The sequence below is a fragment of the Zingiber officinale genome, chromosome 1A (assembly GCF_018446385.1).
Source record: "Zingiber officinale cultivar Zhangliang chromosome 1A, Zo_v1.1, whole genome shotgun sequence".
NCBI lineage: Eukaryota > Viridiplantae > Streptophyta > Magnoliopsida > Zingiberales > Zingiberaceae > Zingiber > Zingiber officinale.
The window spans coordinates 128,521,744-128,548,904 of record NC_055987.1 but is presented as its reverse complement, the minus strand read 5'-3'; the positions used below and the strand labels follow the sequence as shown (position 1 = coordinate 128,548,904).

The 27,161-nt window shown below is 39.5% G+C and overlaps 5 protein-coding genes and 1 long non-coding RNA gene across 11 annotated transcripts; 3 read left to right on the top strand and 3 right to left on the bottom strand.

The window, feature by feature from the left end:
* Nucleotides 1-537: 537 nt before the first annotated feature.
* LOC122032353 (iron-sulfur assembly protein IscA, chloroplastic-like) lies at nt 538-2,838 on the bottom strand. Of its 2 annotated transcripts, none has more exons than XM_042591638.1 (3): nt 2,593-2,838; nt 1,004-1,222; nt 538-813 (listed from the first exon to the last, which is right to left on the bottom strand). In XM_042591638.1, the coding sequence occupies exons 1-3, from the start codon at nt 2,741-2,743 to the stop codon at nt 671-673; spliced, it is 513 nt and encodes a 170-aa protein (XP_042447572.1). In that variant the 5' UTR covers nt 2,744-2,838; the 3' UTR covers nt 538-670. The 2 variants fall into 2 exon arrangements, with proteins under 2 accessions (XP_042447572.1, XP_042447579.1); XM_042591645.1 differs by having other exon boundaries at nt 1,004-1,219; nt 2,593-2,835.
* Nucleotides 2,839-6,103: 3,265 nt separating this feature from the next.
* LOC122032344 lies at nt 6,104-10,996 on the top strand. The gene is made up of 7 exons (XM_042591628.1): nt 6,104-6,310; nt 6,405-6,504; nt 6,578-6,698; nt 7,863-7,984; nt 8,095-8,216; nt 10,225-10,384; nt 10,712-10,996. The coding sequence occupies exons 1-7, from the start codon at nt 6,148-6,150 to the stop codon at nt 10,719-10,721; spliced, it is 798 nt and encodes a 265-aa protein (XP_042447562.1). The 5' UTR covers nt 6,104-6,147; the 3' UTR covers nt 10,722-10,996.
* On the bottom strand, nt 10,913-14,056 carry LOC122032334. Its single transcript, XM_042591616.1, has 7 exons — nt 13,731-14,056; nt 13,421-13,542; nt 12,961-13,050; nt 12,401-12,453; nt 11,556-11,658; nt 11,339-11,457; nt 10,913-11,247 (listed from the first exon to the last, which is right to left on the bottom strand). The coding sequence occupies exons 1-7, from the start codon at nt 13,975-13,977 to the stop codon at nt 11,178-11,180; spliced, it is 804 nt and encodes a 267-aa protein (XP_042447550.1). The 5' UTR covers nt 13,978-14,056; the 3' UTR covers nt 10,913-11,177.
* Nucleotides 14,057-14,606: 550 nt separating this feature from the next.
* On the top strand, nt 14,607-17,813 carry LOC122032325 (translation machinery-associated protein 22-like). The gene is made up of 7 exons (XM_042591607.1): nt 14,607-14,898; nt 14,989-15,081; nt 15,494-15,558; nt 16,493-16,574; nt 16,686-16,753; nt 16,840-16,923; nt 17,464-17,813. Exons 1-7 carry the CDS (start codon nt 14,751-14,753, stop codon nt 17,518-17,520), a joined length of 597 nt encoding a protein of 198 aa, XP_042447541.1. The 5' UTR covers nt 14,607-14,750; the 3' UTR covers nt 17,521-17,813.
* A 274-nt stretch (nt 17,814-18,087) lies between these two features.
* LOC122032310 (probable phospholipid-transporting ATPase 4) lies at nt 18,088-23,250 on the bottom strand. Of its 2 annotated transcripts, none has more exons than XM_042591599.1 (11): nt 23,062-23,250; nt 20,975-22,804; nt 20,777-20,887; nt 20,347-20,623; nt 20,195-20,283; nt 20,019-20,106; nt 19,706-19,915; nt 19,477-19,602; nt 19,277-19,375; nt 19,010-19,201; nt 18,088-18,919 (listed from the first exon to the last, which is right to left on the bottom strand). In XM_042591599.1, the coding sequence occupies exons 2-11, from the start codon at nt 22,786-22,788 to the stop codon at nt 18,260-18,262; spliced, it is 3,666 nt and encodes a 1,221-aa protein (XP_042447533.1). In that variant the 5' UTR covers nt 22,789-22,804; nt 23,062-23,250; the 3' UTR covers nt 18,088-18,259. The 2 variants fall into 2 exon arrangements, with proteins under 2 accessions (XP_042447533.1, XP_042447528.1); XM_042591594.1 differs by having other exon boundaries at nt 20,975-22,801.
* Nucleotides 23,251-23,655: 405 nt separating this feature from the next.
* Nucleotides 23,656-26,896, top strand: LOC122032294. 4 transcript variants are annotated; one of them, XR_006126030.1, is made up of 8 exons: nt 23,656-23,749; nt 24,047-24,121; nt 24,325-24,465; nt 25,115-25,210; nt 25,286-25,534; nt 25,709-25,826; nt 25,908-26,165; nt 26,319-26,896. It is a non-coding gene; the product is annotated as an uncharacterized LOC122032294 (long non-coding RNA). The 4 variants fall into 4 exon arrangements; XR_006126024.1 differs by having other exon boundaries at nt 25,281-25,534; XR_006126028.1 differs by having other exon boundaries at nt 25,281-25,534; nt 26,304-26,896.
* The last annotated feature ends 265 nt before the right edge of the window (nt 26,897-27,161 follow it).

Here is a 27,161-nt window from a genome sequence, read left to right as displayed (position 1 = left end):
CTTTTCGTCTTCTCTTTCACTCGTGGAAACGCACCCAATTTTTTTAATTAAAATTTTAAATTTATTTATCGTAATATAAGTGTTTAACGAGTCTCATAATAAATATTATTATGTGGATTTGGTTCTTTAATATTTTGGCTAAACGTTTTTTTGTGGATAATTTCATTAGTTACGAGCTTTCACTCATTAATATCAAAAAAAAAAAAAAAAACCAATCGTTACCCAGGAATATATGAGAAAAAGAGTAGCATCAACACTACCAAGCTCAAGAACAAGAACAAATGGAATGGCCACATCAGTGAAGAAGAAGATAGGCTACCAAAAGCATAACAAGCATGAATCCGTAGGCCACCCCCCGATCAAACGTTGCCCAGTCATTGCTCATCGGGGTCGGGAGCCTCAGCTTGGTCCTGCACCAACTTCATAAAACTCAAGAAGAATAAGCTGTATCACTAATATAATTCATTTTCAAAAGCAATTAAACAACAAATCATCATTGTAGATAACGGAACAAAAGTAAATGAGCTGTCTAAGGACTTGAAACAAACATTGAACTACTTTTCTATGTTGTACATTGTTTATTTACCTCCTTTTTTTTTTGGCACAGAGGGATTCATAGAATAGTTAACAGATACATGCTTTTATCGGTCACAAGTGATATAGATACATTTTACATTTCCGCAGCAAAGGATTTACCGCAACCGCATGTTTGCGTTGCATTAGGGTTCTTAAATGAGAAACCGCCACCTATGAGTGCATCACTGAAATCTAGCTGCATTCCGTACACGAAAAGGAGGCTCTTGGGATCACATACTGCAGAGTCGAGAATCGTGAGAAACAAATGTTAATCCAACTACATCATACAATCAAATTATTAGCAAAGGCCTAAACTACATACGATAAGATTGGTACTGGGATCATTTGGTTCTGCAAATGGATTTTTCTTAAGTAACCTTGCCAAGCAATACCCTCAAGGACAAAGTTTTGAATCGAACAAACATACCTATCACGAAACCATTGTATTCTATGATCGAGTCATCGGGCCGTGAATTAGCTCGGTTTTCAAACTCCATAGTGTAGGACATGCCAGAGCATCCGCCCTGCTTCACTCCGATTCTCAAGCACAGATCTTCGTTGCGTTCAGATCTCATTTTATTCAGATGGTTTAAAGCTTTATCAGTTAATGAAATTGCAGGGGCAACACTACCAGTTGCTGGAGCTGCTACAACAATAGCAAATTAACTTTCACAGCATTAAAGAATATAAATAAAAAAAACATTATTATTATTATTATTATTATTATTATTATTATTATTATTGCATAGGCATCTGAAATTCATTATTGACGAAAAGTGGCACCAAATACAAAATGAAATTATGGGTTTGAACAGAGAATGTCAAGAACAAAGAGTTAATCAATTTGTAGGAAGGTCGATCATAAACTCATAATTAAGCTAGAAGGCCATACCACCTGATTATTTAGAACCTTGCACCAGAAAAGAATAGTGTTACAATCAATTCAGTTAAACTAAATGTTTTTCAATACAAATCGACAACTCAATATATAGTGCGTGTGCAACTTCTTTTACCTAAAACTTAATTGGTGCAGCAAAAATGCACTGACACACATACACCAATAAGTAATGAAAGAAATGTCCATATGATTCGAAGGGAGTGATTTGCAGAATTATATACTATTAAGGCTAGAGAACATTTTACCTTCAAATTGCTAGAGCTGAAAAAGTATTGTAGGTTAACATGCTACTTTAGTAACGAAACAAAACTAGAAGAAAGATTGCAATTGGCAGAGTTTAGGATTGTAAATGAGCAAAGCTTAATCAAGCTTTGTGTTGTTTAGACTTGTTTGATAAGGTGATCGAGGCAAATAAAAATGAACATAAAATTAACCAAGCTACTCTTGGCCTGATTTTTTTTTTTTTTTTTAAGCTTACGCTTTGTTCACGCATAGCTTAAGTTTGATTCATTTAAATGTTATATCAAGAGCTTGTTATAAGAGCATTGTCGATGATGGTTCACAAGCTTTGTTCGTGTATATTTTTCATGAATATTGTTCATGAACAATTCACAATTTTTATTCACAAACGTAACGAGTTGAATACATGTTCAAACTTGTTTATTTAGTTTAATGAGTTATTCAAGCTTATTCATTTAATTGATCCTATGCATATTGAATGAACATATACGAACTTTTACTAAAGCAAACACCAAACTTAATTCTAACAGAGCTCACTGTTTCTACATAATTTTAGATCAATTTCATATGTAGCAAGTTAACATACAAGAAAGAAATCTGTAGAATTATGTTACTTTATGCATTAGAAGGGGGTATAAAAAACACTTAGACAAGTAAAATAGAATGACAAAGCACAAGGAACAGTTCGGCCAAAATTTCAACGTAGACCTAAAATTTGGAAACAAAATTTCATTCCAGATCAACCAAAGTAGACGGTCAAAGAATGGTACGAGCACAGCGTATATGAGCAAAAAGGAGCGAACGTGTATAGCACAACAGTTTCAACTAATTCTTGCTATAGAAACAATAAGCTAACAAAGGGAGTCCAGGACCAATACCTGAAATAAGCGACGATCGGACACAGACCAAACTCCTGCGACGGAAATCGCGGGGAAACCTAATCGAAGACGGAGGTGCAGCCGCGGTTCGAGAATCTCCGCCTTGCAACCCGCATAAGATCTGGCTAGGGACTCCGGCGGAGAGAGCCATCGTAGAGCGAAAGCGAGATTGAGAGAGAGGAGACGCCGGTATTCTTCTTCTGTCGCTTGGTCTTTTTCCAGGGATTTCGGGCACACGACGGCCTTAAAAATGGCTTCATTTTCCTAGTCATTTATTCCACCACGCATCCAACTGGGTCCGCCTTGCGGGTCCCGCCAGAGTATATGTCAAGTGGGTGGAAGCCGAGCCGCTAGCCAGGATCACCGAACAAATGGTTAAAAAGTTCATATGACAACACATCATCTGTCGGTTCGGCATCCCTCGCCGACTGATTTCCGACAACGGAAGGCAGTTCACAGGAAAGTTGCTTGAAGACTGGTGCAAAAGCTACGGCATCGAGCAGCACTTCACATCTATAGCCTATCCCCAAAGTAACGGTCAAGCCGAGGTAGCCAATCGGGAAATTCTTCGCATTCTGCGCGCTCGGCTCGATCACTTGGGAGGAAGTTGGGTAGATGAAGTGTCGGGCGTCTTATGGGCCATCCAAACGGCTCCAAAGAAAGGGACGGGCGTCACGCCTTTCCACTTGGTGTATGACGGTGAAGCGGTCATTCCTGTTGAAGTCGGCGTCGAGTCCGCTCGGATCCAAAATTACGATGAGGAGAACGCCAAGCGGAGGAACATGGAGCTGAATTTGGTCGAAGAAGAAAGAGCCAAGGCGTCCGTTCGGCTGATGGCGTACCGCCAACGGATGAAGCAAAACTACAACCGCCGCGTAATCCCCAGATCATTCCAGGTCGGCGATCTCGTCTGGAAGAAAGTCAAGCCGGTCGGCGACGTCGGCAAGCTAGAGGCACCGTGGGCGGGCCCCTTCAAGGTTATTGAAAAGCTCCGCTCGGGCGCTTATTATTTGGAGGATGAAGACGGGCGTCAACTGGACCGGCCGTGGAGCGCGAATCATCTCCAGCCTTATCGGGCTGGGTGAAAGGTGCACTGGTGTAACGCATATTTATGTATATTCTAGTTGCCCATGTCCTTGTAATGCAGGAAGCAAAAATGAATTAAAAGGATGGCTATCATTCCTGCCGAGCGGCTGTGTTAAAAATTAGCCAGGAAGACCGTCGAGCTCCGACGTTAAATATCGAGAGACGAGCCGGCGTCTATAAACGTCCGAGCGGAAGATCGTCGAGCTCCGACGTTAAAAATCGAGAGACGAGCCGGCGTCTATAAATGTCCGAGCGGAAGATCGTCGAGCTCCGACGTTAAAAATCGAGAGACGAGCCGACGTCTATAAACGTCCGAGCGGAAGACCGTCGAGCTCCGACGTTAAATATCGAGAGAGCAGGCGTCTATAAGCGTCCGGCGGAAGATCGTCGACTCCGACGTTAAAATCGAGGCGAGCGCGTCTATAAACGTCCGGCGGAAGATCGTCGAGCTCCGACGTTAAAAATGGAGAGCGAGCCGGCGTCTATAAGCGTCCGGCGGAAGATCGTCGAGCTCGGACGTTAAAAATCGAGACGAGCCGGCGTCTATAAACGTCCGGCGGAAGACCGTCGAGCTCCGGCGTTAAAAATCGAGAGGAGCCGGCGTCTATAAGCGTCCGAGCGGAAGATCGTCGAGCTCCGGCGTTAAAAATCGAGAGCGAGCCGGCGTCTATAAGCGTCAGAGGAAGACCGCCGAGCTCGACGTTAAATATCGAGACGAGCCGGCGTCTATAAACGCCGGGCGGAAGATCGTCGAGCTCGGTAAAAATCGAGAGCGAGCGGCGTCTATAAACATCCGGGCGGAAGATCGTCGAGCTCCGACGTTAAATATCGAGATGAGCCGGCGTCTATAAGCGTCCGGCGGAAGATCGTCGAGCTCCGACGTTAAATATCGAGAGACGCCGTCTATAAACGTCGAGCGGAAGATCGTCGAGCTCCGGCGTTAAAAACGAGGCGAGCCGGCGTCTATAAGCGTCCGGCGGAAGACCGTCGAGCTCGACCGTTAAAATCGAGAGACGAGCGGCGTCTATAAACGTCCGAGCGGAAGACCGTCGAGCTCCGACGTTAAATATCGAGAGACGAGCCGGCGTCTATAAACGTCCGAGCGGAAGACCGTCGAGCTCCGACGTTAAATATCGAGAGACGAGCCGGCGTCTATAAACGTCCGAGCGGAAGACCGTCGAGCTCCGACGTTAAATATCGAGAGACGAGCCGGCATCTATAAACCCTCCGAGCGGGGAATGCCTATAAAGAGAATACAATTGCCCCAGAAACTCACCCTCAATATCATTAAATCGTCTCTACGTTCCGCTCGGCCCAGAGCCAAAAAGTACTTGCTCGATACATAGCGAAGGATCTCTGCTATCAGGGCGGAAAATTAAGTAGGCGAAGTATTACATGTTTAGCCGAACGGCAGGGCAATGCCAGGCACTTTGTAAAAATCCCTTTCGAATACCAGAGCGGTGATAATGGGAGAGCGGACGAACACATATTTTGGTTATGTAAAAAAGACAGCAAATATGAGGAAAACATTGCATTAAAGTTAAAGTTTTAGGCCGAGCGACCCAATTACAAAAAAGGATGATATCCTGGCGAGTGGCCGAATTACAGAAAGCTACTCAATATAATCATAAAGGTCCCTGGGAATGTTATTCAGAAGCGCCACCTGATCGCCGGTCGGAATAGCAGTAGACTCCGGGAGAAGACCCTTAGACTTCAGATAAGTGGTGGTGGCGGTCATAGCCAAGTCGAAGGCTGTGTACATCCGCTCGCATATTTTCTCCGAGAATTCGGGCGAGCGGATGTAGCTCTGTCTTAAGGCAGCAACTCGACTCGGCTCGGCATCTTGATATTCTTTGAACGCCGCCTGGGAGCCAGTAAGGGCCTCATTCACGTTCTGAATCTTAGCCGTGTCTGTCGAGCGGCCCGCCGTCTCCCTGTCGAGCTGCTCTGTCAATTCCTTTATCTTCAGCTCCAGGCCCCAAGCCTCAACGTTCTTCTTCTCCAGATCGGAGGAGATAAAATTTATATCCATTTGTGGGATCCGACATCCTCTACATTTATATAATTTAAAATTTAAAATATATAAATAATTAGTTTTTTATATAAAAAATAAACATTGGTAAATATTTTGAAAATAAAATATATTATATATTTGGATCGATCGTATGATCTCAGGGTGCATTCATTGTGCAAAAAGTGGATCCTGTCGCCCAGCGGCTCCCTAGGTCTGGCCCTGCAGAGATCCTAGGAGGAGATAAATCAGCGGTGAATGCTGACCCGGATAAAGGTGGTGTCTCCGGAATTTAATACAGCCGGTCCAGATTATTCATCCAGTATGTGTCTGTGAACTTTTGACCCTATAACTCATTGTGCAAGGATGTCACGCCTTAACCGGTTGATCCAGACCGCGAGGGCTCTCAGGGTGCATTCGATATATGTACAGAGAGAGAGAGGAAGCGGAGGAGCAAAATGCGGTGGCCGTGGGATAAGTTACAGCAGCTACAACGGCGGGAGAACCGGGGGAGGGTTTGGGCGGCGGCCATCCTGCTATGGCTGTTGCTGATGCTGGCCACGCCCAGGATCCCCCGCACCCCTTCCCTCCACCTCTTCGCGGACATGCGGAACTTCCTGGGTCTGTATCGTCTTCTTTCTAACATCCAATCTCTCTTATTGCTTCTTCTTCTCCTCGTCCTTCTCTTCATGCTCCATTGCTTATTGGAGGACAGGTGTTCCGAATACGTTGAATGTTCTTACGAGTTTTCCCCTTTTGCTCGTCGGAGTCCCGGCGCTTGTTCTCTGCCTCTCCGGGTGTTGCTTCGGCATAAGGTTCGATTTTTATTGGTTTTATGTGCTTTCCACGCTTATTTTTCAATTTTGATACAAGTTTTTTTATTCGAAGCTTGCGGGGAGAAATTTGGGGATGGGTGTTGTTCTATGCCGGAACGGCCGCAGCGGCGTTTGGGTCGGCTTATTATCATCTGAAACCTGACGACGATAGCGTGGTCTGGGACAAATTTCCGGTACTTCTTCTCCTTTTTCTGTTTCTTTCTTCACTCTTTTGTTGTGTAGGTAAATGTTCAGAGGAGGAAACCTAATTTTGAAAGTCATCTCTCATGAACGGGGGTGAAGAGTAGATGACTTTATGCTAACACAGTGTATGTTTCAATCTGCGTTCTTAACCCTCGCTCTTATATAACAATTAAGCAGTGGCGATATACGGGTGGGGAGGTATATATGACACAAAACGTTTGTTGAATTTTCATAGCTGATCTTAATTTTCAAGAAATCCTAGGTAGAGATTTGGAGACGGTCCAACAAGAAGCCATAATGTTAAACTAAATGGCAATCTCCTCATGGGGCTGTTAAACTAGAGAAAAAAAAATATGCCAACTTTCAGACAGCCATTAGTTTAGAATTTAGAAGAAATTTTTTCTTTTCAGTTAAACTCAAGTTGTTGTGGTTAATAAATTTGATTTCAATTAATAGTTTCCTTATCAGTTCCATTGGTTGGTTTTCTGTTTCCACCATTCTGTTAATTCAATGTCATACAGATGGAGGAAGTTGGTCTTGCATTCTGTTTTAACATAAATCCCATTAGTTGTGCAATATCCAATATTGATACCTTCGGTTAACTAACAAACTGTAATATATTGATATGAAGAACTTTCCATGAGATGGAAGAGGAAAGAAATTGTTGTGGAAGATATCCTTCATTTTCTTCATTTACATAATAGGTGACTAACTGCACATTTCTTCTTGCACTTCCCCTTAATATTAACTTGGGCATTGTGCTTGATTTGAATGTAGTTAGCCAAAAAAAAAAATTGAATTTACTGTTGAATACCTGTGCAATTCCTCTAGTCGTGTTAGATGGTGTAGTTGGTTTGATAAAGCACTTGCTCGATAATTCTGTAACAATGATAGTTCACTGGTTTGTCAGCCTTTGGTAAGTTTTTGCTGGCTAAAAATTAACAACAAAGTTCCATGTTTTATTTTGGAATTTTTCACTTGGTACCCGGTAGCAACATGAGTGTTAAATTTCCCTAAATGTCATTAATTGTAAACTTTAAAGGATCTGATGAACATTAGACATTGCTTCATTTGACACGTTATTTTGGTGTTTTGTCCCTCCCTTTTTTTAGTTGCTTCATCTAACATCTCTTTTATATATGATTCTTATGCAGACAATGACTTCAGCTGCTTCACTGCTATCGATATTAGTAATAGAGAGAATAGATGAGAAGATTGGAATGGCTTGTTTGTTCTCCCTCATGACATTTGTTCTTGTCAGCATTGGATGTGAGAGGTGATTGCTTGATCTTTACTCTGCATTCAAGATTTTTTTGTGCACCTTAAATGCTTAAAGATTTATGTAACATTAGATTTTGTTGAATGTGCTATCTTAGCTGGTTTCAGGACATTCGATGATTTGCGACTATGCATGATGTTCCACATTGTTCCATGCATTGCAATCCCTACTTTGCTCTTCTTGTTTCCGCCTAAGTACACCCATTCAAGATTTTGGATATGTGCAACTGGTAAAATTTAAGCCTTTCTTTTGTTTTATTTACCAATAACTAACATATGCATATAATCAGGGATGATGAATTACAAATTCATGCCTTTTTGTTGAAAACTATCTTTAATGTATTCTTACTCCTAGCGACCCAATATTCATCAGTACATTTTGTTTTCAAATTTTGAGCAGTAGAACAGTTATATGATTGTGGAGTCCCACTGCAAATTATGTCATAGAAAACTTTACTTATACCTCGTATGAGTAATCTAGCACTTCACAAGACATCATCATCACAGCCATCCTTTTAATATTTGGGGCAAGCTACTTAGTCCTCACTTGAACGATTAAATTGTTACCAATTGCAACTATCTTACTGTCTGTGATGCCCAAGACAGAGCTGGGTCGACTCTATTCAATCTGTAATGGCATATATACGTCTGATATATTAAATCTTGTTGCAAAAATTATTTTATGTTGCCATTTATTACTTTTATTGCTTGATCTTCAGTTCCTTGCTGGCTTGAAGTTAACAAAACCAATAATGGTAACATTGAGCTTTTAAACAAAATGTATCTCGATCGTGATTATATCAATGTGATTTTTCAGATAAAAGAACTCATCCCATCAATCAAATACTCTCTATTTCGGCTTTGAAATGCTCTGAGCTTAAATATTGAGTGTTTCAGTCATGTTTTTTTTTACTTTGGTTTTGATTTCTTTTTGGAATTAATATGGAATTTGGGTTCAAATCTTGTGAAAATATGAAACTGAAGAGTCAAAGATGATCAAGATTGTCAGTGTAAACTTTGCAATACAATTTTGTGTCCCCGCTTGAATGTCGTTCTTTATGTCCTCTCGGATGGGTCTAGTGGCTAACGCATGAGGTGTTGCCACCACGAGGTCTGGGGTTCGAAACTCGGTAAAGCCGAGGTAAATGCCTCCCTTATATGCTAGTTATTATTCCAAAGGCTAATAGCCACCCGTGATTTACCTCCTCCGTGTTTAGGGCTGTAAACAAGCCGAGCCGAGCCGAGCCGAGCTTTGGGGTATTCAAGCTTGTTTGATAAGATAACCGAACCGAGTCGAGCCGAGCTTAAAATGAACCAAGCTTTTGAAATGAGTGTTCAAGCTTGGTTTGGTTTATTTTTTATGAGCTTGAGCTTGTTTGAAGCTTGACTTGAGCTTGGTTCGTTTAGATGTTATCAAGCTCTTAATTCAAGCTTGGCTTGAGCTTGGTTCGAGCTTGGCTTGAGCTTGGTTCGAGCTTGACTTGAGCTTGGCTTGAGTTTGGTTCGTTTAGATGTTATCAAGCTCTCAATTCAAGCTTGTTTGATTGTTTGAAATTTTTAATTGTTTGATTGGTTATTAAGATTGATAATTTAAATTTATTTATTAATTTAATTTAATTTAATTATTTATTTAGGATATTGAAAAGAGTTTTATTAATAAATATGGTTCGTGAACATTGTTCACGAACATTGTTCACGAATATTGTTCACGAGCGTTAACGAGTTGAACATATATGTGTTCAAGCTTGTTTGTTTAGCTTAACGAGCTGTTCAAGTTTGTTTGTTTAATTAATCTTATGTATATTGAACGAACATAAACAAGCTCTTACCAAGCCGAACACCAAGCTTGTTCACGAACGCTTGGTTCATTTACAGCCCTATCCGTGTTGGTCCTGGGACGGGTTGGCGGGGGCGCTGGGGCGAGCGTATTCGTCTTTTTCTGCCACCTTGAATGTCGTTCTTTATTCATATAATGATGGAATCAAATCTACTCATGGGTTCATTTTTTGATAGATTTGCTATAATACTAAGATATGCAAATTGCATTTACATGAACATAGAAATCATGGCTGGTTAAATTATGTTTTGAAGATTCACTATCTTTCTTAGCTTTATATTCTTTTATGTTCTTCCTTACTAAATGATGATTTTTTTCATGCGTGATAATCACCTTGCTATAGTTGCAGTAATAACATATCAGGATCCTTTAGGACTTAAGCTGCCATTTAATCCAACCAGGATTTTACCTCCTAGCCAGATTTCTATCGGTAGCCGATAAGAAGGTTTACAGTTCAAGTCATTACATAATAAGCGGGCACGCATTGGAGCATCTATGCTTGGCAGTAGTTCCTATCATACTCACACTGATGCTTTGGCTAAGAAATATAAAGATTGCCAGGTATGTTCATGCTAACTGTTTTTTTTCACAGAACTTAATCACGCAATTTTATCATGGTTCTGAAGTGCATCATATTCTAACTTTGACAGTGTATTTTACTTAATTCTTAGATTAGTGATATATAATATCTATGACGATGGCTTTCAAAATTCAAAATTTAGTTGATAATTTAGAGATTGACAGTCTTCTGTAAGCTACTGTGAACTTACCACAACATAGCATGACTGTTTTTATCCATATCAATTAAATTAAAGCTTTTCCTTATTGATTAGTTTGTTTTTTTTCCCTTCCATTTCATATCGATCCACATCTTGTTCCATCTCGCAGGGATTCGTAGTCGAGTAGAAAGAACACTAGAATCATCAAACCGACTATGATCAAATTTCGAGAAGAAAGAAGTTAGCCAATTGCTCCAACAAACTGAGATGCTAACTGGAAGTAAATACAAGCCATAGTTGAAAGTAGCTACTGAATTCATCTTTTTTTTAGTTTCTTAGAATTCGAAAATAGCGAATTTGTTTTGCCCTCTTTTGGCCAATGAATATGACTGATGTTTGAGAATTTGAATTCATGCCAAGTTCTTCAGCTAATTCAGAACTTTACATTCATTAATCATTCGTATCAAGCTAAACATGCTTAAGACTTCTGGCTGATCTCAACCAAACTATCGTTTTTCACAAGTCTGACTAACTTAAGGCTTGTTCCTTTGGAGAAGGCTTCAACTGGACCATCATCATCGTTATTCAATAAACGATCATGCGATATGAAGCTGGTTTTTGCTGATTTTAACATCTCAATATTGCACTGCAAAAGGTTTTGTAGATAATTCGCCGTCTACAGATGCAGAAGTTGTTGGTTTTTTCCTGCCGATTGAACAAACACCTCCCAATCATCCGTCAAGTCAAGAGGCAATGGGATGAGCATTCTACCCTTGCTACAGAGAGAGAATCTCACCGAAGATTATTTGTGCGAAGTTCCTCTGTAATAAGTTCTGTTGAAGCTCCAGTCAGGAATCCTAACTTGTACATGATTTCTTCCAATCTCTTCATGTTTGTTAGGTAAAGATATCCAACCTGTTAAATCATCTCCGTCAACCATCAACCGAAAACCAATTTGCTGGAATAGATTAGCGATAACGTGCAAAAACATTCAGTGGGATAGATTAAAATACCAGTGTTTCGAATGAAGAAGCTCTGTTGTAGGCAGCTATACCGACTCGCTTTCTGGTTCGTGTTTTGCTGGAAACAATATTTTTCCCCCAACGAAGTATTTCCCTGCACAACAAAATTCTTTTTGGTGATTGACAAAATAATATGTGAAAGTAACAAGGAGCCAGAGGGGAATAATAATTTATCGGAAAATCAGGTAAGCTTAAGCAAGCTAAACTACATTCAAATTCCTATCGAGCGGGGAATCTTTAAGGACAAGAAATTGCAAATTCAGCTCTTTCGTAAACAAAATCTTCCACTGATCAAGAAAGATTGACATATCAACAAGCATTCAACATCATTGAGATCATAAAATTGTATTAAAATTGATAGAGTAGAAATCTCAAACAGATATTCATGAGGGTACAATTAATAGAGTTAGAAAATGGATGGTTGAAACAAAGAAGCTTCTTGAGTTTTATTTGATTGTCATGTATTCCTTGAGTTAATTTAGAAGTTAATTTATAGATGAATTGCTTGGTAATTGGGAAATAGTGCATAAAAGAAGTAAATACAATGCGCAAGGTTGAAAGAAAAGATAAAATCAAGTGCACAATTATCCTGGAAGCAATCAGGCCTATATCTATTATTCTAGTAGACAGATAAGATGAGAGAATATAGGTTAAGAAAATCTAATCTAAGACGACTAACATAATTGATAATTAACTGAGAGAATATTAACACTGATATAATTGTGCTCAGAATTCAATCGAGAATATGCTCAATGTACGCGATCCCAAACATTAGGGGCTAACATTGTAAATATCGTACTTACGAAAGGATAAAGAATCAAGAATCTCATTCTAACCTTTCTTCCTCAGTCAAGTAGTCTTCATCAAGAAGCTTCTTGAGCAATAAGTCCTGGAAACAAGTATGCAAAACTCACATGAAAGCAGTAATAGACTGATTATTATTGAGTGCAGCTTAATTACATCAGAATTAATCAGTCAAAATGAATGCAATTTCAAATTATAATGAAGATGTGCCTCGATTTGGAACATCAGTCTTTCTAATTGTTAGAATAACACTTGGTCATTTATTTTATTTTTATTGAAAAAGATAGCTACAAGAGCTCTCAAGCACTCACATCTCGAGTGAAGGTGGATTTAGAACCCAACACCTACATAATAATTTCAAAGACCTTACAGTGCTATGACATTATTTATCAGCAATAACCTATGATAATAGTTGTTATAACAAGTGATATTATTCGGTTTATAAAGACAGCAAAAAGGCTAAAAAGTCACAGGTTAGCGTATGAATATACAATCTGATATTGATAGTAAAATAGCAATGTGAGGAAAATTTGATGAATGGATGCTGCAAACATAGTTAACATAAGCACATTAAGAACAGAAGCTTGCACACCTGTGCTTCACAGCGCACAACTTTAGTAACCCGATCATTGTATTCGTTGATACTCAAAGGTGGATATAAAAAGTGCCTTCGAGCATATAACTGTATATCCAACGAAAGGGAGTCAAAAAAGAACCATTAGAACCATGGGAGATGCAAATGTTTATTTTTTTGCGTAGTAGATAAGTTTCAAACTCACATATGACGATAGTTATCATCACACCAGAACCTCAACTCATATAAAGACTCTTGATAAAATAGACTATAGAGTGGTAAATAAGAAATCTTCTAGTTGAAAAAAATGTAGCTTGTTGGTTAGAAGAGCTTAAAGATACTTTAACTGTTGTAGACAGTAGTAGAGAACAACAATATTAGAAACAACATTATAAATTAGTGAAAGTTGTGTTGATCAAGAAACGACAATGAGAAAGTTTTGATTCCGTATGAAAGATGTTTTTTTTTGAAGTTCAACCTCATATATGCAGTCTCCCAAGTATGCCAGAGATGCCGCATTGTAAATTGAACGCGGCTTGTTCACTTTAGGTGCAACCGGCAACCATGTCTCCAATCCCAGGTACTGCTCGTCCGATTTCCCTACCACCGCACAAATAGTGAATCAGGAACGAAGTCACTCGAAGATAATAAAGAATGATAGGGCTTTTTCTCAACAAATTGAAAGCTTGAAATTTTGTTTAAGTTCCCGCATCCTCTTATTTGCTAGCGATCGCGCTCCAGAATAGCTCGCCTACTAATTTATACATTTTTAGAGATCAAAATGGCACCTTTCTTGGCGGTGGAGCGGCGGGCAGCGTTGAGGAGCATAGAAAAGTCCTTCTCGAGGAAGGCGACCCTCGACGGAACGCTGGATGTGGGTTGGGCGGTGGTCGCCGGAGGAGGAGGAGGAGGAGGAGCGGGCGGCGGGACTCGAGCGGGCTTGATCGGCTTGAAGGCCGGAGGTTTGGGGCTCGGGTTGGTGTCCCACGAGGCCCTCACCGCCACCGGCGAGTACGCCATGGCGATTGCAGCCATCTCGGAGCAGGGGAAGACCGGAGATTCTTCGAGGGTTCTGCGAAGGCTTGGCGATAAGGAAGAAGGTACAATTGTGAAATGAGATATATGTCAATTATAAAACTTTCCTCTTTAAACCCCCCTCATTTTTTAGTAATTTCAAAAACGTTGAAATAAAAGAAAATTCTAAAAATTGGTTGAAATTACAAAAAAAAATCATTTTAAACATGTTTTCTGTCCATTTGATATTCATAAAAAACAAATAACTACGACTTTTTAGATATTTAATTAGTTTGAAGTTCATATAAAATTATATATACAGATATTTTGAAAGGTATAAATCATAATCCTTTATTATATGACTATTTATTATAATAAAGAGCACATCCTTAAGACTTTTAATCTGTGTAGAATTGTATCATTTTCTCTTTTAAAAAATACTTTACAATTTTTCGTCCAAAAAGTAAACTCGCCAATAATTATGAGGGCATTTTCCCAATTTTTAAAGTAGTAAGGGTAAAGTTCTACATTTATCAATTTAAAATTAATATAAAATTCATTATGTTTGTTTAAAAGTATACAAAAAGAAAAATAGAATAAGGCAATTGCATGGGCCGGCCCATTGTAGGCCCAACTTGCTTCTGTATTTTCTGCTCCGCTTCTCGATTACGCTACGAGAGGGAGAGGGAGAGGGAGAGGGAGAGCCGGAGAGGGGAAGAGAAAGCGAGAGAGACAGAGAGAGTGAAGAGAAGAGAGGAAGAAGGGAGCAGAAGTCCCCCTCGACGTCGACGACCATGGCGGAAAAGCCGCAGGCGGTGCGTGTCCTCTACTGCGGCGTCTGCAGCCTCCCCGCGGAGTACTGCGAGTTCGGCCCTGACTTCGAGAAGTGCAAGCCCTGGCTCCGAACCCACGCTCCCGATCTGTACCCCGATCTCCTCAAAGGTATCTTCCTATTTGTCTTCACCACCTCCTTCTCGTCTCTATCCCTTTCCAATCCTTCACCGAATGATAAATCTGGGTTAATTTTGGAAGAGACGGACGCGGACAAGGCCGCCCAGCAGATGAAGTCGGTGGCGATCTCGGGTTCCGCTGACGCAGGGGGAGATGCGGGCGGGGCTTCTTCAGGTTATTCAAGATGCCTACTTTTTTTTGTTGTTATTCATTTCTTTATCCGACGAATCTTCGTCGGAAGTGAGCTCCCGGTATTCTCTGATCTACCTTTTCATTGAAATTTAATCAATGATGAGGGCTCTCTTTGAAATGTTGATTTATAAATTGACTTTAGAAACGAAATCGATAGTCTGATATTGGAGTAGTTTAATTTTGTGTCCTAGGTCGGAAAGAATTCCTTTGGCCGATGCTTACTATCAGCCATTGTAAATTGGATACTATTTTGAATTGTTTTTTGTGTATTTCTTTTAGCACTATCAATTCTTCTGATTCCAACCGTTGTATATCTAGGGTTTAGTTATCAGTGTCACTTTAGATGACCTTGTTTCTCTGTTTCTTTGTTTAAAATTCCGAATTCCTTGAACAGGTAGTGCTTCAGCATCTAAGCAAGAGGAAGTAAAGCGCCTTCCTGGTGGTAAGATAAAGAAGAAGGTGAGTTATGTAAACTTTGGTTTGTTTTATCTCAGCTTAGGAGATGCGAGTCTTTTTGAGTTTTTTCAAATAAATAATTTTCATCTTTGACTGATGGATATTATTATGCACAAAGTTTATTACTGTTAGAAATAGCGTGTGTATACTTCCAAACAGATTTGTGTTTCAAAATCTTCAATTGACCATACAAAGAGATTTTGAGACTGAATTATTTATTGTGACTTTGTGAATTATTCTTCTATGATCAAAGTCAAAGAATTTGAGATTGCCTGCAAAATGGATCCACAATTCTTGTCTGATGATTAGCTAATCTGTATAATGAAAAATATATATTCATGCATTTGAGCTTGTTGGTAAGCCTTCTGACCAGTTTATCACTGCCAGCTTATCTCATAATCTCAGTATTGGATGATTTTTGTTATTTGTTTAACCTTATATATTGTCAAGTATAGTTCGATATAAATTATCTAAAGGTCCCATTCGTTGTTATTCATCTTGGCCCATCTAGCTAAAATGAACTAACTTGTCAATTTACATTTCTTCATATATTGGTAACACACTGAGTTCATCCTATTATCCATTTAGTTATTGGTTTCTTTTCATGGTATCGACTTCATTCAATCCTCCATAGTTTTATCCAAAATGGTTTATCAAGTAGAGTTAGGACAGGCTTCAATTTGTGCAACATTTTCAGTGGTTGTACCTATGTTCTAATGATTAAAATTGATAGGTTCGCTGAAATCATGATTTTGTAAATGATCTAAATTGTGGTATAATAGATTTTGAAGCTTGAGCAATGTGAAACCTTAGATTAGAAGGATAATCAATGTAATTAGGTTGCCTAAATCTAAATTTTCACATGTTTTAGTTAATGTTGTATTCTTAATGGTTTTTGCTATAATATGCTAATTAGGATTAGCTTATTTTGATCCAGGAGAAACAAGAAGTTATCATTGAAAAGATTGTTCGCAATAAGCGCAAATGTGTTACTGTTGTGAAAGGCCTTGAACTTTTTGGTGAGTGACAGCCAAACAATTTTATTTGCTACTAAATTTGAGAAATGAGAAATCTGAACATGTTACAAATATAACTGTCTCCAGTATTTATAATTTATGAGATTTTTTTAGGTGTAAAACTGAGTGATGCATCAAAGAAGCTTGGTAAAAAGTTTGCTACAGGAGCTTCTGTTGTCAAGGTAAGCCAGCAGCCTAGCATAGTTTAGTTGATGGAGGAAATGCTTTTGTGTTGTCTAGATACTAACTTCTAGTTTATTAATTTAAGGGACCAACCGAGAAAGAACAGATTGATGTGCAAGGAGACATTGCCTACGATATTGTGGAATTCATTACTGAGACTTGGCCAGATGTAATCTATCACTGTTTTTTTCATGTCTATTAGTATTATATCTGGTAGCTTCATCATGGTCATTTCATTGTAGAAAAAAAAAACATATTTGAAGGAAATTTTAGTACCATGCATTTATCCTTTCCCTTAAAATAGACAAGAACATTCTCTATGATACACTCTATTCACTCATAGTTTGAGATTAAATAGGCGACAAGGCCAGTCTATTGCATTTCATTTTGTCAAAAGTTCAAAAACATTTAAGTTTTCACACACTTCAAAAATTGGAAAGCTAGGTCAGTTGTCCTATCTTTCTTTTACCTGATATTTGACCAACTTGATCACTCTTCACCTCAGTAGATTGAGATCTGTTCTAGATTGAATCAGCTGGGTTTAGCCAAGTTTGAGACACTATTAACTGTATGGCATTCAATTAGTTTAACTACTCATTCCATGCCACTGCATCTCCCTATGCTGGTCCTTCGCCGCCAAATTTAATACCTTCATCATATTTACTTCATTTAAAGTGTAATAATTTATCTATATTTTGCTATCCACCAGGTGCCAGAAACTGCAATTTTCTTCATAGAGGATGGAAGGAAGGTTGCTGCTGCTTAATGGTTACGTCTTTAGGAAATAAAATTTTTGGGGAAATTGCTTGTAGCAATACAATGTCTGAGCTCACTTCACCTCACTAAACTTTATCTGTATGCATGGATTTCCATTCGATCCCTGACCTCTTTGTAGCAGGGTGTTCTTGTTTCAAGGGGCAAATCGTATAGGCAAAAAAACAGTAAGGGTCAGGTCCTTTTAAAATTATATATATCTTGTTCTGTTTGTGCTCACAATCACAAGTAATTCAAATGCACTAGTGCTTTACATGACTTGAAATTGAATGGGAAATTGCTTTAGGGTGTGTATTGACTCTGTTAAACTTGAACACATTGAACGCAATGCGTTTTGCTCTGTAAATATGCTTAAACATGGATAAAATCCGCCCGACTAGTTTACAGTCTTGAAAGTATTGAAAGACTGCAGTACTAGACTTGCTCAAGAAGTGCTTTTACAATGAACATGTATTTACAAGGAAAAAGGCAGCCATGAACCAACAACATCCATAGAACAAAACTGAAACAAGATATGAAAATGCATACCCTAAGCTAATTCACATCCATGTGCACCTCATTGTTCTCAAACTATTTCCTTGAAACTTTGCGTCGATGCAGGTATAAATATCATACACAATGTAGCCGATGTCATCCCTTCGATGAACACAAGCAAATGGATCAAGAGCCAAAACATTACAAAGCGAGTCAAAACATTACAAAGCAACGGAGGCCAAGCCATGGTCTTGGCCTCATGGTTGAGTCTGGATGCTCAATGAGACTTTCTTCTGCAACTTCCACCTTAGTTGCCTGATCTTGGCTTCTACTCTTGCCGTAAAGCCAATCTTAGTCTTCTGTCTGGCCTTCGACCTCTCCCTCTTCCACATGCGCCGGTCCTCAACATCCATATTGTAGTGTTTGATCTCTTGGATGATATGGTGATCGAGTGGGTTCACAGATCTTTGGTAGGAGATGTGGACCAAGTAAGGAAGATTACAGGCAAGAGCGATGAGAAGAGTGGCAGCCCAATAGACAGGGGCGGGGCCGAGTGCTTCTGAGAGTATTTGGTAGTCGTTTCCGGAGATCAAAGGGGAGCACATTCCATAAACAAGCAAAAAGAGGTACCATGTAGCAATGCTGCCCCATACAAAGAGGTGTTGCATCCAAGTGAAGTGGCTCATTAGTTGAACTATTTGTAAGTTCACGGCGCAAACAATGCAAGTGAACATGCTTGTTCCAACAATAGCCATGTCAGTCGTCTGTCCCTCGACACGGAATGCCTGGCTAGAGAATATTTGGATGCCGAGGAAAAATATCAGTACTGATGAGTATACCCCATTTCCTATCCAACCAAAAATCCTGCACCAATCGAAAAAAAGGTTCCTTGGTCCTTGTTGGTACAAGGCTGGGAACTGCAGAAAGACCAAAACAATATGAATTGACCTAAAGTGAAAGGAGATGTAAATATTTTCATAAAATAATAAAAAGTTTATTTCGTTTACCTGTAAGCATACATCAGACGATACATCTTGTTCGAAGACACCTAACGATATCACTGGCAATGAGGTTAGAATGACATTGAACAATAACATGTACCAATCATCGTATACTGATTGTCCAGAGAAGCCAGTATAAGCCTCAAAGTAGAAGATTGTGAGGCCAAAGGCGATGTTCTTGTAGAAGAAATAGCAAATCTGAGCAATAAATGAATATCATTCTTTAGAGAATTACCAGCAAAAGCATAAATCTATGGTTAACCAAAAACTCACCATCAGCGCTATCCTCTTGTAGCACCAATGGCCGTGGATGACAAGAAGCCGTTCAAGGAAACTAAATTGTGAAATGGAGAAATCACTAGCCATTACAGCCTGCAGCATGAAAAACATGAGCATGCTAGCAAACTAGTTTTATGATTTCAAAGTCCCGTAAACACAATTGGAATTTGATAAAACAAACAACCACTGCAAACCTGCATTCCTTCGACGCCACTAATTCCGACGCCGATATCAGCCTCTTGAATCATGCCTACATCATTCGCACCATCACCTATTGCCAAAGTAGTTTTTCCTGTACCTTCTTTCACCAACCGGGTCACCTAAACGAAGTAGATGTGCATTACTAAAACTCCATTGATGATTTTGTTCGAAATAATTGGTTGGTGCAAAAAACAATAGAGTATTCAATATTTCTATCATTACCAAAGCCTTCTGCTTCGGTGACACTCGACAACATATGACGGAAGCACATTCAACTGCTAGACTCAAAAATTGTTTTTTTAAGTCATCTTCCAGGGCATAGGTTAAGGTCTTGCCATCTATGATCAAAGCAAATGCTGCGTTAGGATCCTTCTCTAGATTGACCATTTGAGAGGCATCGGTTAACTGCATCATGATATTCTCTTTTGCAGCCTGAGTCATTTCTCAAGTAAAAATACACAAATGGTAGATATCAATGTTCTGTGGAGAGCAACGAACAACGATAGATTAACAAAAATCTGACAAAATGATGTACCTTTTTAGGGTCTAATGACAATATATTACTGCTATCCACCGATAAACGTATCTGTTTCATGCCTTGCCTAAGTAAACTACAAGCAAATCTGCAATAGGCATTGGAGTTTATCGTGAAGGCTCGAAAGGAATGACTCTATTTCTGGATATAATCTTTTTTATCAGTGAGATTCATACCCTATATTGATTGCAGTCTCAATCTTATCGCCAGTCAGAACCCAAATCTTCAGACCAGCTTGCGCTAATCTGTCTATGCATTGAGGAACCTATGACGAAACTACATGGTCAGCATGCTCACAGGAGTAAAATTTAACAATAAAGAAACATACTCCTTTTTGTAATTTGTCTTCTACAGCAGTTGCACCGATGAGAACCAGCTCCCTCTCGATCATGTCTGCGACTCGCTCAAGTTCAGATTCTCTATTAGGCCCAATCGCAGTTTTTGCTTTAAGAAACTCAACATTCCAAGCAGCATACTCAGATTCTTCAAGTGCCCGATAAGCCAATGCTAAAGTGCGCAATCCTGCTTCCCCATATTCATTTAGGTGTTTGATGGTCTCAATCTCATATATTCTTCCTGCTTTTGACAGTCGCTCCAAAATGATGCTGTTTGGTTCACCCAAAAACATTCTTTAGAAAATTAAAGGGCGATGTTTGTTTAATGGATCTTATAGTTACAACACAATGATATTGGTTGAACGAATCTTTGAATATAATTCATTATTTAAGTGTATAATAATATGAGTAATTCTATTGTACCTATCAGCACCTTTACATAGAAGAATGATATGTCCATTCTCATCACGTACGATTACTGACATTCGCTTTCTTTTGCTGTTGAATTCCAATATATTTAGAATCTTGAATTCCCTATAGTAGAACTGACTAATTTAGATTCCATGACCTACCAAGGAGACAAGTAATTGACTGATAAAAATATTCAGATGTAGCTTTGACCTTTCTACAGGATCCTCTGAAGGAGAGTATTTTTCCCTCACAAAGACACTTGATTGAGTCCTCTTCGAAAATTCAAAGCCAAATTCTCTGGCTGCAACTAGGAAAGCTCCTTCATCTGGTGATTCTGCTTCATAAGTAAAACCATTCCCTTTGTTGTTTGGCTCAGCGATTGCCGTATGGCATAAAGAAAGTATCCTCAGAAATACAAGAATTGTACCAGAATTTGGTTCCTTTGACCAATTGCCATGCACGAGACGTTCATCTTCAAAGTTAAAACCCTTTATTGTAAGGTTATGTGAATTCTCAACCATGCTAATAGTGCTACCTTCCGATTCTCTTTCTGGTGAGCCTAAACCTTCTCCACCGCCTTCCCAAAGATCCTCAATATCTTTATCCTCACCAGTTTCACAAGAAGCTTCTGATAGCATATGCTTTGCAGCAGCAATATCGACATCACTGGAACCAAGACCATATGAAACTCCTGCAATGGAGCACCTCAAAAAATCCATTTGGTTGCATGTTAAGGTGCCAGTTTTATCTGACAATATCGTATCAACTTGACCAAGCTCTTCATTCAAATTGGATGTTCGTGCTTCTGCTGTTTTCCCCGTTTCCTCATCACACATGTAAATATCTCGGTTAATGAATGTTGCTTGCAACACTTTGACAACCTCAAGTGAAACATAAAGTGAAATTGGCAGCAAATATCCATAAAGAATAAGAGCAGTGACAAGATGGTAGACGCCAGATAATATGGGCTTCGATGCATCGTAGATGTAAGAGGTGTCTAATGGTTTCAAGTACCACCAGTGTGGCATCCCAAATTTTACGAAAACAGCATAACCTACTGCACTTATCAATGAAATTAATACAAGAATGGTGAAGAGAAGGTATATAATTTTATCCATTTGTTTCTCTATTGTGCTCCTCTTTGATGGTGATGGGGTAGCATTCTGCATAACCTTACTGTCATGACCAGTGAAAATAACCACTCCATATACCAATGTAGTATTTCTAAGCTTTGAATCCCTAAGAAGAACCTGACTAGGGTCAAGTGCATAAATCTTCTTTTCATACTCAAAGTTACCGACAAAAGTGTAGAGACTAGGATTAGGGTCCTCACAACGGATTGTGCCAGTAAAGTCTGCAAAGGCCACATCATCATCCAATGGTAAAGTCACTTCCAAAGATCTTTTAACCTTCAAATTTGTTTCTCCATCCAAATTCATGGTCTCAACATAGCAAATTCCATCTTCATAACTTGAGGACAAAAGAAGCAAGTCAGCTGGGAAGAACTTGTCCTTCTCAACCTTCACTACATCTCCAACACGAACCTCTTGCCAATTCTTGTAGCCGAATCGTCCTTCTCCTTGATGGACACTAACCTTACGGCTATTGACCTTCATGTCCTGCATGAACCTGTTCCAATCTTCCAGCGCCTCTTTGACCATGCTGAGCCCAACCACGAAAGCCAAGGGCGCAATCATGCTGACAGCAGAGAAGGGAGTCAAGGGAGTGAGGGAGAGGAGTGCGGTGAGAAGGAAGTAGAGATTGGCCACCCGACGGAATTGCTCAAAGGTGGCCTTTGGGAGGAAAGTGATGATGTTGTACTTGGTGGTGCTGATGGAATTGGAAGGGTACTTGAGGGGCTTCTTGGAGTGTAATCCGGGTTGGTTGCAATGTGCCACCCGCGAGAATCCGGGACCTTGGAGGGCCGGGGATTCATCGTTGTTCGTCACCGCCGTGGGACGGATACAGGAAAAAGTATAGAGATTCGTCCAGCGGAGACGTTCATGTAACCTTCTCCGGCCCATTTCTTCCCTTCTCCTGCTATATCCATTATCAAAGTTTTAACTTTAGGGCAGAAAATCTCCGACAACACAATCACCAGCGAACAAAAAAAAAAATTCAAAATTTTCATCTACCACAGACTTCGATTTACTCAGAATGCCACAATCCGACGACAAAGCCGAAGAAAAACGACGATTCTAGAGGAAGGAAACGATCATCGACTTTGCATCAACTCCTATTGCAAGACAAAAGCTGAAAAATTCGACTACATTAACAAAAGGGATTCGACCGCGCACCTGGATCCGACTTTAGAGGCAGGACGGAAGGTTCGCCGGAGCTCTGATGAGATCGAGGAATGGATAGCGACCACCGATCGGCGCGTGAGGGCGCGGGCGCTCCCTCACGCGCTGGGAGGCGGAGGAGGGAAGTCTCGAAATCGTTGGCGCAACGTTTTAGGCACGTCCTCTCTCGCTCGCCCTTCAATTGTTCGCGAAGGTTAAAAAAAACAGAGAAGGCTAATAATTAAGCTTAATTAGGTAATTAATTAGCATTAATGACTGGGGCAAGAGGTAATCTCGGCGTGGGGCCTATGGTGAGGTGATGGCGTCGACACGTTTCATGGTTAAAATAATAATAATAAATAAATAATATATTATATTATTATTTCAATTGTTTATTTTATTTATTTCAAATAGGAAAATCTTGTCATCGATTTATTTATTTTATTCTAAATTTCTGAAATATTGTTTTTTTTCAAAAAATAGAGAAAATATGACGTGGATTGAAGTAGGTGGGCTCTTGGTCCAGGTGGAACGACGTGGCTTGCGCTTTCAAGAATCCGACCGTTGGAGCGTCCTATTAATTCAAATGCCGCTCGCCTTTTTTTCCTTCCGCTTCTTCCACCGACAACGATTCAACGCTTCCCTCCTCCCTCTCGCCCTCGACTCGACGGCGATCGACGCGGAATCGCAGCAGGAATCGGAGGTAATTGGCTTGGTTTTCTAGATCCATGCTCGTATTGTCGCGTTAGTCGCTTGATGATTAGGATTTGATTAACCTTTTGTTCCCCCGCAGATTCTTTCGTTTTCGCACTCGTTTGTTGGGCAAAATTTAGGGTTTTCATTTTAATCTTATTTTTAGGAATGACAAGAGTTAAGTCTGTTACTTCTTTTGGTTTGAAATTTTACTAGAAGCATTTGTGGAAATCTAGGAATAGATTGTTTGATAGGGGATTCGAAGGTTTTAAATTCTTGAGTCTCATGATTTCTTCGCCGGATACAGTCTTCTTGAAGGATCCAGTATTGGAGAAGAGATGGACGCTTAATGATTTCGATATCGGGAAGCCCCTTGGAAGAGGTAACTTTGGCCATGTCCATGAGTTGGGGAGTTTTCTGAAACTAATAATATTGCCAAATTCAAGCTTGAAATTTTCAGTGTGATGACCTCTTTAATTTTGTTCCCATTAAATTGACTGCTCAAATGCGTAGCAGGCTAGAGTTTATTTTGCTAGTACGTTCATTCCTGTTATAATTGATTTTTTAAGTGCCATTTTGGTGAAGCTGAGTTACCATATTGTGGCACTGAAAGTGCTATTCAAGTGCCAGCTCAAGCAATCTCTAGTCGAGCATCAACTGCGACGTGAAGTTGAGATACTGAGTCATCTTCGGATATTACGCCTATATGGTTACTTCGATGATCAGGTTTGGCTATCTCTTGATTTATAAAGATTATGGTCATATTGCACCTGTATTTTGTCTTTGACACCTCAATTACCTAGATTCTCCTTGTATCACATACTCGAAATTACTTGATATTGGAATATGTAGCGACAGGTAAACTCTACAAGGAACTGCAAAAGTCTAAATGCTTCAGTGAGAAGTGAACTGCTACTGCGAGTTCTTTGCTAACACGCAGAGTAACAGTCATTAGCGTATGAGCTTTTATGTGTTTCTGACGGAAAACTAACTCTAATCTTTTACCTATAGAATTTACAGCTCCTTTCTCACCTGTGTACAAGTGTTGTGCATTTGTAAATGAGAATAAGTTTCATTCCTATCCTATGTACACCTACATTACAAGGAACTGCAGAAATCCAAAGGCTTCAGTGAGGAGAATTGCTATTTTGAGTTCTGTGCTAACTCTAATACTTGACCATAGAATTACAGCTCCTTTCTCGCTGTATATGAAGTTAATTAGATGAGGCTATAAGCTCCATTTTGTAAGAACACATTTGTTGTGCATTTATCATTTTCTGATTCTTGAACTCAATTTCTTTTGTCCCTGTGCTAGTATATCAGCTTTTCCTCCTCCCTTTTGCTCATATGTTTTTTCATGTTCATAATTCTTCAGTACACTGCATCTTTAGCACAAGCTCTGATATATCGCCACGGGAAGCATGTGACGCATAGAGATATTAAGACATAGAACTTACTGATTGGACTCCAGGTAATTCTTATTGCTTTCATTTTTCCCTAAATATAATAGCTAAAATGCTTACACTGAATTCTTGATGCAGGGTAGGTTGAAAATTGCAGATTTTGGATGGTCAGTCCACACATTTAACCGTAGACAAACCAGACCATGTGTGGAAACACTAGATTAACTTCCCCTTGAAATGGGCATGCTAATCTTTACCATCAGTGAATCCTATAAAGATAGGACAAGCATGACTCGAGTGTGGATATTTGGGGCTCCGGTGTATTGTGCTACGAGTTCCTTTATGGGGTGCCTCCATTTGAATTCGAAGGAACATTCTGATACATACAGAAGGTCTGCAAAACCACTCTGTTACGGTCTAAATTTCCATCTTAGTTTGGTTAATGTAGTTAAGAGGCTTTTAAATGTTCTAACAGATATACGATTAGGCATAAAACTAGTTCTGTTTCTCTCTTAGCTTCCTTTTCAACTCCAAGTAAATTTTCAGTTTGTTTACTTTGAATGCAGGATTGTGAAAGTTGATCTTATCAACCAGGTGACCGATAAGATAGATAGATCCTTTTGAGTTTGTGCCAGTGCCCTTGATAAGAACAATTGTCTCAGTTAGAACCCCAAATGGTTTGAAGTACGGCTGTTTTGATGTCTTGTCAAACTAATCTAAGTTAGATCTTACTTGTGGCACTAACTCGTGTGTCTAAGTATGCAGAAACTTAAGAGAAAAAATAGACACCTGATGGCTTGCTATCCGATGGAATATGGTGAGGAATCAGAAAGGACAAGGAGCATCGGAGATGATGAACTTTGACAGAAGATGCAGCAAATGAGAATGATGATATGGGAAATGAGTTGACGAGTTCGGTGTATCCAAGGGACGAGGAGCTACAGACAATGACAGATCTAGAAATCAAAGATGGACTGGGCTGATGTCAAATTGAATGAGTCCGTCAAAGACACCATAGAAGAGGTCTGAGTTCATTATGTGCGATCAAGTTATCATATCGTCTTTTCCTATATTCCACTTATTTAAATTTTTGTTAAATGATTTTTTTATTATTTATGAAATTATTATGTTAATTTACCGATAGTAATATCTAATTTGTAGATATTGAAAATTTAGGGATTATCATAGAAGGTCTGATCGCTGATGTCGGTATTAGAGAATTTGCTGCTGACGATGAGATAGAGGCAGTCTATCCATGAGCGCAGTGCAAGACCATACTCGAGCATCTGACGCGAGACCTTAATCTACAACTACTTACCTCCGGTGTCAATGTAAGGGTATGCCCACGTGGAGGAAACGTCAATCCAATCATGGAAGCTACAGTCGAGAGTGATCATGTTGACAACTATGCCTCCGATGGTGACATCCTGGCCACAAATGGTGACAGTGAAAGAGCATGGGGACAAGTAAATGAGGGGGAGGAGGGAGACGATATCGTCGAGGGACGACGAGTAGAGGACGACGATGGGACGAGCGAGGCGAATAAGGCAAAAAATTGTGCTGTGATTTCAGAGTCAAGGATGAGGATGATAGAAATAAGGGCTACCTTCCATGATCGTAGTTGGCTGGTAGCTAAAGAAATAGCAACCATGTATATTGCAAATTTAATCTGAATGGATAGGAGAAAGAAGAAATCCGTATTTATAATTATAATAAAAAAAATTAATTAAATAAATATATAGTTGAATTAAAAATAAAATTATAAGGTGTAAAAAGAAGAGTTGTCAACAATAAATGTGTGAAACATATTTCCAACCTTACGTGTAAATTAAAATTTGTGGAATTTAAAAAAAAATTAAAAACAAAGCTTTCTATTTGATATTTTCTTAGTGGTTATTTTTTTTCTACTTGGTATTGTTTTTTTCCCCTTAACATGATATATGCATGGAGCCATTCAGGGCTGGGCCACAGCCCAGGATAGCCCCTGAGTGGCTTCATCTTTGGCTGTAGACAAGAAGC

Excerpts from the sequence above, each read along its gene's own strand:
- LOC122032353 (XM_042591638.1), bottom strand. The coding sequence starts at position 2,743 with ATGGCTCTCTCCGCCGGAGTCCCTAGCCAGATCTTATGCGGGTTGCAA. Across the intron at positions 1,223-2,592 it reads CCGATCGTCGCTTATTTCAG|CAGCTCCAGCAACTGGTAGT; the intron begins GTATTGGTCCTG and ends CTATTGTTGTAG. Across the intron at positions 814-1,003 it reads ATACAATGGTTTCGTGATAG|TATGTGATCCCAAGAGCCTC; the intron begins GTATGTTTGTTC and ends TCGACTCTGCAG.
- LOC122032334 (XM_042591616.1), bottom strand. The coding sequence starts at position 13,977 with ATGGCTGCAATCGCCATGGCGTACTCGCCGGTGGCGGTGAGGGCCTCG. Across the intron at positions 13,051-13,420 it reads TGGGAGACTGCATATATGAG|TTATATGCTCGAAGGCACTT; the intron begins GTTGAACTTCAA and ends TTGGATATACAG. Across the intron at positions 12,454-12,960 it reads TTGTGCGCTGTGAAGCACAG|GACTTATTGCTCAAGAAGCT; the intron begins GTGTGCAAGCTT and ends ACTTGTTTCCAG.
- LOC122032325 (XM_042591607.1), top strand. The coding sequence starts at position 14,751 with ATGGCGGAAAAGCCGCAGGCGGTGCGTGTCCTCTACTGCGGCGTCTGC. Across the intron at positions 15,559-16,492 it reads GTGGTAAGATAAAGAAGAAG|GAGAAACAAGAAGTTATCAT; the intron begins GTGAGTTATGTA and ends ATTTTGATCCAG. Across the intron at positions 16,754-16,839 it reads CAGGAGCTTCTGTTGTCAAG|GGACCAACCGAGAAAGAACA; the intron begins GTAAGCCAGCAG and ends TATTAATTTAAG.
- LOC122032344 (XM_042591628.1), top strand. The coding sequence starts at position 6,148 with ATGCGGTGGCCGTGGGATAAGTTACAGCAGCTACAACGGCGGGAGAAC. Across the intron at positions 7,985-8,094 it reads GTCAGCATTGGATGTGAGAG|GACATTCGATGATTTGCGAC; the intron begins GTGATTGCTTGA and ends AGCTGGTTTCAG. Across the intron at positions 8,217-10,224 it reads ATTTTGGATATGTGCAACTG|GATTTTACCTCCTAGCCAGA; the intron begins GTAAAATTTAAG and ends TAATCCAACCAG.
- LOC122032310 (XM_042591599.1), bottom strand. The coding sequence starts at position 22,788 with ATGGGCCGGAGAAGGTTACATGAACGTCTCCGCTGGACGAATCTCTAT. Across the intron at positions 19,916-20,018 it reads TGTCATTAGACCCTAAAAAG|GCTGCAAAAGAGAATATCAT; the intron begins GTACATCATTTT and ends GAAATGACTCAG. Across the intron at positions 19,603-19,705 it reads CACCGAAGCAGAAGGCTTTG|GTGACCCGGTTGGTGAAAGA; the intron begins GTAATGATAGAA and ends TACTTCGTTTAG.